The sequence below is a fragment of the Sus scrofa genome, chromosome 18 (assembly GCF_000003025.6).
Source record: "Sus scrofa isolate TJ Tabasco breed Duroc chromosome 18, Sscrofa11.1, whole genome shotgun sequence".
Lineage (NCBI taxonomy): Eukaryota > Metazoa > Chordata > Mammalia > Artiodactyla > Suidae > Sus > Sus scrofa.
Window position 1 is genome coordinate 25928553 of NC_010460.4, and position 10246 is coordinate 25938798.

The 10246-nt window shown below is 40.7% G+C and overlaps 1 protein-coding gene across 9 annotated transcripts in view; it reads right to left on the minus strand.

The window, feature by feature from the left end:
• CPED1 (cadherin like and PC-esterase domain containing 1) overlaps positions 1-9371 on the minus strand; it is a 282194-nt gene extending 272823 nt beyond the window's left edge. The window contains exons 1-3 of one of the 9 annotated variants that reach the window (XM_021078988.1): positions 8298-8723; positions 7351-7506; positions 3098-3194 (exon numbers count right to left, since the gene is read on the minus strand). In XM_021078988.1, coding sequence (XP_020934647.1) covers positions 3098-3184 — 87 coding nt within the window. In that variant the 5' untranslated portion in view covers positions 3185-3194; positions 7351-7506; positions 8298-8723. Of the gene's footprint in view, positions 1-3097; positions 3195-7350; positions 8798-9226 lie in introns of those variants that run through there. The other 8 variants (XM_021078989.1, XM_021078987.1, XM_021078990.1 and 5 more) reach the window with 8 other exon arrangements.

A 10246-nucleotide genomic window follows, 5' to 3' on the forward strand; every position in this document is an offset into this window, starting at 1 on the left:
GTCATTAACCCATGGCACCAGAGGGACCTCCCTGGCCTCAGCTTTAAAAAAGGATTTTCTCTGACCTTCAAATTCATGATTCATTTATTTCTCCAGTCATTGACTAGATATTTATTTATTCAATGCTCACTACATTTGCTCACTACCAGTATCACTCAGATACCGGTTTGGCCCTGGGGATGGAGCAGTAGACAAGTCAAATAAAGTCCATGCACTAAAGGAGCTCATCATCTATGTAGGGACAGTAAACAAATAGAAATATGTTTATTCAGGGTCAAAAACCTTAACATCGTCCCCCTTCTCCACACCCAACTCATTTCTCCAATCCTCAACTATGGCGTGTGGTTAATGCTAGCATTATAAATTTTCAAAAAAAAAAAAAAAAAAAAGATTCAGCCCAAACTGAAGACTCTGCTGACTGAGAAGCAGGCCTGACTTTGAGGGGTGTAGCACCCTCCCTCAGATTGGTCTTGATTCTCAAGGCTCATTTTATTGGGAAAAGGCAAGAGCTAGAGGCTGAAGAGCAGGGAGAGAAATTCAACAAGGTTTTCATCTCAGACACTCCTCACCCAGGTCCTTGGGTTCAATGGGGCAATGACCATTTTGTGAAAGAAACTACAGAGGTGGGTAAATCCTCAAGGAGATTAAATAATAATTATTCTGATAGTTAACACTTACTGAGCAATTTCTATCTGCCAGGTCATTCAAGTATGTCACATGATTTCTCTCATTGAAGCCTCGCAGGAGTCTCCCAAGATGGGTGATGATAAACGCATTGGTAGGTGATGAAACAAAATCCTAAAGAGGTCAAGAAATGTCCCCACTGGAGCAAGGTAACAAGTGCTGTTGACTTGACTTGAGAGCTCATGTGCTGAACCATTCTTCGTCCGCCCCGTCCAGTTTATTAGTTTCCTAGGGCTGCCATTAAGTACCACACACTGAGCGGCTTACAGCAACAGAAACATAGTCTCACAATTCTGGAGGCTGGAAGCCTGAAATCAAGGAGTCAGCAGCACCATGTTCCCCTTGAAACCTGTAGGGTAATATTTCCTCGCCTCTTCCGAGCATCTGGGGGTTTGCTGGCAATCTTTGGGACTGGTTGGCTTGCAGCTATATGACTCGCATCTCTGAGGCAGCAGCCTGACCCTTCTGCCTGCCTTTAATTCAATCCCCTCTCATCCACTCTGCAAGGTGCCTTACAGAATGGTTTCTCTGAACATAAATCTATTCGTGCCACATTTTGCTTCCCCTTCTTTGGGGGTTCCCTGCTGCCTTTACGAGAGAATTCAGACTCCTTATCATGCCCCCATTTCCAACACCCAGACCCTGCTGAACGCTCCACCTCATCTATTTACCTTCTTGCTCTGCTTCTCTCGATACATTTTACACACACACACACACACACACACACACACACACAAGACTCTTTAATTTCTTCTTTGTGTACTATTTGTAATATTTTACTACTTGTAATATTCTTTTATTTCTCTTTCTAGCTCCTTCTCATCTTTCAAAATATTGTCTTATGGAGTTCACGTTGTGGTGCAGCAGAAACGAATCTGACGAGTAACTATGAAGACACAGGTTCGATCCTTTGTCTCGCTCGGTGGGTTAAGGATCCTGCATTGCCGTGAGCTGTGGTATAGGTTATGGACATAGCTCAGATCCTGCATTGCTGTGGCTGTGGTATAGGCCGGCAGCTATAGCTCCGATTCAACCCCTAGTTTGGGAACCTCCATATGCCACGGGTGTGGCCCTAAAAAGCAAAAAACGAACAAACAAAAAACCCAAAAATATTATCTTAAAGTTATGGATTCCCTAGTTATGGATTCCCTACTCTATGTATTTACATATCTGTCTCATGGTGCCTTTTATTTCTCTATCATCAGTACCTAGTGCAGTGTCTAGCATGTATAAACTGCTTAGAAATATTTATTAAATGAATGAATGAAAGATGAAAGAATGAATGAAGAAAGATAAAGGGTCAAGAGGAAGTAAGAGGTTTTTTTTTTATGTTAGAGAGGGGCATTTTCAGTGAGATAATTATAAGTATTTCACTTGAAGAAAATGATGCCATTTCCCAAGAGTAGGAACATATTTAGAAATACTCTGGGGATTTTAGAAAGCAAAATTAAGCCAAGACATGGAAAGAACCTGAACGTCCATCAACAGATGAATGGATTAAGAAGACATGGGACATATACCCAATGGAATACCATTGTACTTTTTTCAGCCAGAAATAAAGAACAAAATAATGCCATTTTCATCAACATGGATGGAACTACAGATTCTCATACTAAGTGAAGTAAGGCAGAAAGAGAAAGACAAATACCATACAATATCACTTATATGTGGAATCTAAAATATGGCACAGATGAACCTATCTATAGAAGAGAAACAGACTCACAGATATAAATAGGAGACTTGTGGTTGCCAAAGGAAGAAGGGAAGGGAGTGGGATGAACTAGAAGTTTGGGGTTAGTAGATGCAAACTAGTACAGTTAGAAGGTATAAGCAATGAGGTCCTGCTGTATAGCACAGGGAACTATACCCAATCACTTGATATAGAACAGGATGGAAGATAATATGAGAATTAGAAGGTATAGATCTGTATAACTGGGTCACTCTGCTGTACAGCAGAAATTGACAGAATATTGTAAATCAACTATAATAAAAAAATTTTTTAAAAGAAAGCAAAATTAGCACAACTACTATATCAGACATTAGATTACCCTGCCTCATGTACCTCTCTAGTGGGCACTTCTCACACCACTGTTGTGATCATAAACCTAAGGACATTTATATTTTCACCATCGCAGCCACCACTGACCTGACCACCCCTATGCACAGGAAAGATTGAAAGAGAACAAACGAAGTTCGTGTTGTGGCTCAGTGGTAACAAACTTGACTAGTATCTATGAAGGCTCAATTTCTGGCCTCGCTCAGTGGGTTGGGGATCTGGTGTTGCCAGCTGTGGTGTAGGCCAGCAGCTGTAGCTCCAATTCAACCCCTAACCTGGGAACTTTCATATGCCTTGGGTGTAGTCCTAAAAAGCTTTAAAAAAAAAAAGGAAAAAGAAAAAGAACAACTATCTCACCTTTGCCCTGGCAGGACTGCACCCACAAGGCCCTGGCTCCCCCAAGGATGCCCAGAGAGTCCAGGTAACATGACTCAGAAGCAGCATGGGGCCAACTCTAATCAATGAAAAGCAGAAGAAAGAGAAAGCCAAGAGACAGATAAATTAGATAGATAAAGTGCTTGTCCTTCCTGCTCCTTTCCCCAAAGGCCAGTTCTGAGTTGCCTAGTTTAATACAGTCAGTCGGGGAATGTCTCCCAATAATGTACTCCCAATATTGTACTCATTTATATCTGTTCTCCTTCCTTTATTTCCTCTCTCTTAGGTCCCTGGGATTGCCCCAACCTATAAAATAGTAGCGTCTAAGTGTTTGCTTTCAGTTCTGCTTTTGGAAAACCTAGGCTGAACAAGTAATTTTTTAGAAATTTTCAAATGTTACATATATTACACATTATTTGACCCACAAATAGATGAAATCAAAAGTATCGGTAATGAAAGCACTCATTTATTTGCCTTGGGGGATGGTTAGACACGGGGAACGTGGCTGCAGGGAACAGTCACTGAACAGAAGAGTTGGGAGAAATGGAGAATGAAAAGTGAAGTGAGAAAGAAACAGTAAGTCTCCTTGCGGAGCATCGACAGGAGATAATCAGAAACACATGGCCATGGAGAGTACAAATATATTCCCCAAGAGCAAAGCTCCCATCAAAGGAGCACACAGCAAGGAGATTTTCTCCCATTGTGTCTGCGTATCATTTAATGTGCTTTCCATGCCATGGAATATTAAAGTGCTAGATTCTAGGCAAAGAAATGAATCTACTGAGTGACCTACTTCAGGGAAGATGACGGAACTTGTCTTCAGTTTATATATTAAATTGCAATAATTTTAAGACGCAGCACAAACAACAAACGTTGGGAGAAAACCCAGAAGAAATGACAAAAGTACATCTGCTTTGCAAGGCCCTCTGGAAAGCTCAGATGGAAAAAAGAATTAAAATTTGGCCAGAAGAGGGAGAGCACTTCCTCAGTGTGGAAAGTTGGCATAATACTATACCATGATCTCAAGCTGCACTGAAACCAGTTTGAGACATTGAAGCAGATCCCAAGTGCAAAGGTGTAAGGAACACACTCTCTTACCTTTAGATATTTGCTACTACAGAACCCTCCGTTTCCAGGCAAAGAAAGTATAAAAGATCCTCTCTTAGAAACAACTACAGCCAAAACAACTGGGATATACTTATTGCTTATTCATGAAAGTATGAAAACTATGATTCAAGAAATACTCTGTGAGTATACTTTGGTTTCTGAATGTTTATCCCTGCAGACACTACAGCATTCATTGAAACGCTTTTTCAGTGTCCTCATGTGGATTCTGAATTTAAGATTTTTTTTCCCTTTTCAGATTTATCATCTCAGAACCAACTCACACTTTCTGGAGGAGCAGTTAGTATACAATTTAACTGCACTGCTTTTTAAGCATTTTCTTATTTTCTAGTATCTCTTTAGGCCTGACTATCTGAAGAGGATTATAATTTTTCCCAGAGGACAGTGCACACATGCACACCTAGGTTTTTACATAAAATCCCTTGGTTTCATAGACATCTTATACATCCAAATACTTTCTGGAATCCATGAACCTTAGGTCAGAACCAGCTGTCTTAGGTAACTTTAAAAATCAGTAAAGATGGATGGATGCAAGTAAGAGAAAGCTCTAGTAACATGAATATTTTGATTTGCCAATAAAAGTAATAACAAAACTCCAAAATTATAGACGGGAACAATACTTCTATAAAATGCCTTAGGTCTTGAAGAAAATCTCATCAGTTATTTTTTTAAATGACCTTCACAAGTAGCTGGGTTGTTTTGTTTGTTTGTTTGTTTTGTCTTTTTGCCTTTTCTAGGGCCTCCTGTGGCATATGGAGGTTCCCAGGCTAGGGGTCTAATCGGAGCTGTAGCTGATGGCCTTTGCCAGAGCCACAGCAACTCAGGATCCAAGTCATGTCTGCAACCTACATCACAGCTCATGGCAATGCCAGATCCGTAACCCACTGAGCAAGGCCAGGGATCGAACCTGCAACCTCATGGTTCTTAGTCAGATTCATTAACCACTGCGCCACGATGGGAACTCCCACAAGTAGCTGTTTTTGAGAAGGATCTATGTATTGACTCCAAAGACATTTCTTCACTTTAGCTATCTGAAAGCATATTTGATCTCCGAAATGGGATAATTATTTAATTCTTTTCTGGAACATAAATTACAAGGGGAACTAATTCATATTTGGTTTTAACTAACTTCCACATGATTCCTTCCAGCTTCCTTTCTATCCTATCTCTAAACCAATGCCTGGCCCAAAGAAAGTTGAAAACAGAGGTATACAGCAAATGTTTGGAAATTCAATTTTCATATCCACTGAATTTACGAACTATGATTGTGAATTCAGAATCTTGCTTATGGTCAGAATATTTAAGACTGTGGAAAAAACCATCATGTGTTTGGCATTTTTTATGAAGAACATTCTAGAGTCAGTGTTTTACACGAGCAGCCAATAAGTTTCAGATGGTTTATAAGTGGCAAGAGATCCAAAGCTGAAAGGAATTTTCTGTGACAGCCTACAAATAACAGTTAACATATGCCTAAGTTACAGGCAAAAGTAGGAGTCACATAAAGAGTAAGAAAGGCAGTATATTAATGAATAAAAACTGTTTTGTCCAAAATATTTAACAAAAATTTTAGGTACTTAAAGAGCAAAACAATCTCAAATATTTTAAAGCAATCACACTTATTGGAAACAAATAAGAAGTGACTTTCAAAATCATAGTTTATGTCCATCATAAGTTGAAGTATTAAAAATGCAATTAAGAGCAACTTAATGCTATCATAAATTTAAACAAATACAAATTCTTCAATTACTTTAGAGTATTTGATTCCCATTGTCAGGTGAAGTTTCATGTAGATGTGTTTCTAGTTATATTATCTCCTTTTTTTTGTCATATTTCTTGGTCAAGATATTTCTTGACCTTGTTAATAAAGTAAATTACTCAAAAGTCCTCAAATTTTCTTTGTTCAAACCTAATATTATCTTGTATTTCAGTAAGTTCTTAGAGCTGTGGTTTCACAAATGGTTATTAGAGCATTGAATTTAGAGCATCAGCCCTACAGTAGGAACCAGTGGGACATACCATGTTGTACCACCAGCCCTGTAGCCTGCCTAAGCATCTGTGAGTGTCATCATACCAACCTTACCTGTCTCGAAGAGTTATGAGTCTGAAATGAAACATGCAAAAGAGTTTTTAAAACAAGGCAGAAGTAGTGTTAGCGATAATGGTAGCAGTGAGTGTTGGGATTCAACAAGAAATTCTGCTCCCAACAATAACAATGATCATAAGTTCAACCTAAACCCACCGCTGATATAAGCTAATACTCATAGATTTTTAAATTATCTTGCTACACCACTCTCTGTAGCACAAAAATCAGTGGTTTTGCTACCATGAATATCTATGTGCGTGTTTTTTCTTTGTCTTTTTAGACTGGACTATTTTTAAAGGTTATCATTTCACTAATAGGCATAAGCAGAGAGGTATATTAAAATAGAAATTCTGTGTGTTGACTTGCATTTGTGTGTTTTTCAAGACTTGACAGGTAAGATTAGTAAAGTTATTAGACTTGTAAAAGTATAGAGTAACCTACATTTTCCTAAGTCTATAAACTATAAAATGCAGTGTTCATTATTTTGAAGAAACTTATTACACTATTTTTAAAAATGCTTCAGAAGTAAATATATTGCTTTTGAAGGGTGCTCAGCAAGGAAAAATAGACTTAACCAATTATAAAATGTAATTGTGGCGTATCTTTGAGTCTGGAATGGTCTAACCAGTCATACTGGCGGACTTGAGAAAAAAGATATTCAGCATTTTCCAAATTTTATGCATCTTTGACTAGTGTTCTGAACTGCTATGGTCAGATCTCTTAGAACCCCAGTATTTTGGAAAGAATTCACATCACTCCCATCTCCTCCCGATTGTTTATTTCATTTAGCTGAAATGAAGTGAAATTCTGAGATAAAATAATGGCCAGGACTGTCTGAAAGTAAATATAAGAAGTCGAAGCTAGCATGTGTTTCACTGTCATAAGGTCACTCTCTGGACTGTGTATACTCTGGATCCCTTTCAGACCTCATGGAAGTTAATTTTAGTTGTACAGAAGGGTCAGAGAGAAGTAGACTGATATCTATCCTGGCAGAAAAATGTCAAGGTTAAGCTTCTGGCCGCCTTACCTTTCTGATTTCCTGCGCGTTATCGGAGAGAAAGACGCACTGCTTGTCCACGGGGAATCCCTTCTGGCATCTGCTTGCCTGGGTTTCGGTGGGTGTGTTTGGAGCAGCCGCAGGGACAGTGGCTGTGAGCTTCCTGGATCCCCGGAGCGTCAGGGTCTGGTAGAAGAGACAGACTGCCACCACCAAGCCCACCAAGAAGGGCCGCGGGCAAAATCGCCGGCGACAAAGGAACACTGGACGACAGACCATGACCAGTTCAGCTTCACTTGGCCCCTGTCCACGTTGCCGGAAAAGTCATAGCTATTTTTTGTCAGCATGAAAAATAAAAATCTGTCTTCTTTTTTCCACAACTTAAAGCACATCAAGATAGCTCCATCCCCCACTTAAGAACTTTCCGAAGCGTCATGCCAAAGAATCATAGGTCCCAAAAGTCTGAGGCGGTAAATAAGAGCCCTTCCATGGATGACAGTAAAAAGTGGCTGGCTTGGGTTTAAAAAAAGACATCAAAATAATAATAGTTGCAACGAATAACCTGAGCTTACCCCTGGCTGCCAAACTGTTGCTTCCGGTAATGCCTTATTTTTTCACATCCTTCAGCTCAACAGTAAAAGCTTCACAGGAAAAGAGAAACAACAGCAAAGTAAGTCTGGAGCCTAAAAACAGCATTGGAGATGGCAAGAGGTTTAACCCAAAGTGCCTGTTGCACAGCTGGACGCAGACCAGCTCGCCTTAACAGTTCCTCATTTTTCCTCCGGTTTTAAAGCCGTCCTGCTTTCAGCCTTTCATGTTTCTTAACTGCTTCCCCTCACTCCGTTTTAAATTGCCACTCTCCTGTAAGCCTTCTTTTAACATAAAAAGGGAACACACAGTCTGAATGGACATAGTTACCATCCGTAGAGGTTTGCTTGTATTTGTTTCGTTCCAAGTTCAAAGTTCTATGTACTTACTCAGTTTTCATCCTTTTAGCCAGAAAAAAGTTTCCATGATCCCCTAACAGCTTGCTGAGCAAAACTGCTCGGAAGGAACACCCAGCCGTAGGACTCCAATGCATCTCCCACCCAGGGACACACGCACACAGACACACAGACCCGCGCGGCGCGCGCCGACCGCACGCAGCGGGGAGCAGGGCAGCAGGCGGTGCAGCCAGGGGCCGGCGAGGGGGCGGGGCTAGGGCCCGGGCTCCTGGTCCTCGGGGGCAGCCGGAGCGCGCTGTCAGCTCCGGATCCCAAGCGGTGGGCTTCCCCAGACTGGAAAAAAACCTTTTCTCATTTGCCCTGAAATGCGGCCACCCACTCAGGGCTGCAGAATTTTAAATACGTATTTGATGTTTGACCCCTTCTGTAATTTCTTTTTCCCAAGACAGCACTGGAAAAACAAATAGCACTTCATCCACTGATGACAAAGGTCGACAAGGGAGACTGAAGCCAGACTCTGTGCGTAAATTGGGAGGATCACCACTCTAGGGAATTGAAGTCCCTTTTATGGGGATAAGAAAGTCCTGCGTACTGCTGTCTGGACCTCAGAACGTGAAAGTCTGTTAATTTGCATTGATACTACCGGAAGTCTTTTTTTTTTTTTTTTTTTTTTTGGTCGGCACCTAATTCGTATCACTTATTGCTCCTTTCCTGGAGTAAGGCTGAGTTTTTCAAAGGCTAATTGCCTGACACTTCGCTCCTCTAATGAATGGATTGGAGCAGACGCTGGGTCACTTTTGCTCACCAGAAAGGCGTTGTCCAGAAGTCAACTTAATCTAATGCTATACAATCTGCCACAAGGAACTCCTAGGAGGGCAAGTCTGCAAACTCCATCCACTCTTGCTGAGTCAGGTGAGGGAACGCAAAGGAGAAAGGCAAACTGTACAAGGCATGTTGCTCACCTCTTCCAGCCTTGGCTTTGCAGTCTGGAGAACCAGGACTGGCTTATGCTCATAGCAGACATTCTTTCAAGGCTCTTCTAAATAGGTTTTATGACCTGTTTCTGACCCAAACTCGTTCTTGTGAGCTGAGGTTCTCTTGTGAGGCCACACCCCTAAAGTGATCCCATCCTTTAGGCACGCTCCTCTGGGTCACTTGTATTTTGTGAGACGGAGCGCCCCCTAGGGGTGTCTCGCTATTACAGAGACAAGGGCATCTACACTTCCTTGCTTGGAAAAAACTGAGACCTTAACAGATTAAATAAAGCTTTAGAGAATAGGTATCCACACTAAAGTTAGATTTATGCCAAACCCTTTCGTACATCCCCTCCAGTGTATTTAATATTATTTTCTTTATAGATTCAGAGCCCTCAACCCCATGACAAATGAAGGAATGGAGAAAAATTAAATGACATTTGACCTTCAGAAGTCAAGAGAATTTTAAGAGGAAATGGCTAAACAATAGTGTTGGAAGACATAGTTTTGGTAGATGCAACGTAATTTGAGAGAGGATAGGAATTATGAGATCTCTAAATTAGAACTGTCCTTGTGTTGCTATGAGCCAAGGTGAGACAAAGTTCTTTACTAGGTGGAGAGGAATGGACATTGCATTTCTATTAAGGCAAAAAGTCTGAGAACTGAGAGTCCAGGGAATCTGAAGAGTCATTTTTATGCATTATCCATTTGCTGAGTACAGGATATGAGAGAAAGCATGAATCAAATGCTAAAATCATACTGTCTTTGAGCTAGGAGAAGCAAAAGACAACAGCATAGGTAATTTTATAGCTAGACTTCAAATAGCCGGTATCAGAAAGAAGATGACAAATTAGTATTCTAGAAACAAAAAGGTTGGAAAACCCAATTCCCTGTTTTAACCACTGAGTCTGAGGCAGGGAGAGAAGTGGTAAATAAAGGAATATCTGCAGAAGTGAGAAAATGGATAGGGTGGGACAGTGGAAAGGAGAGGTGGGAAATAAGATACAA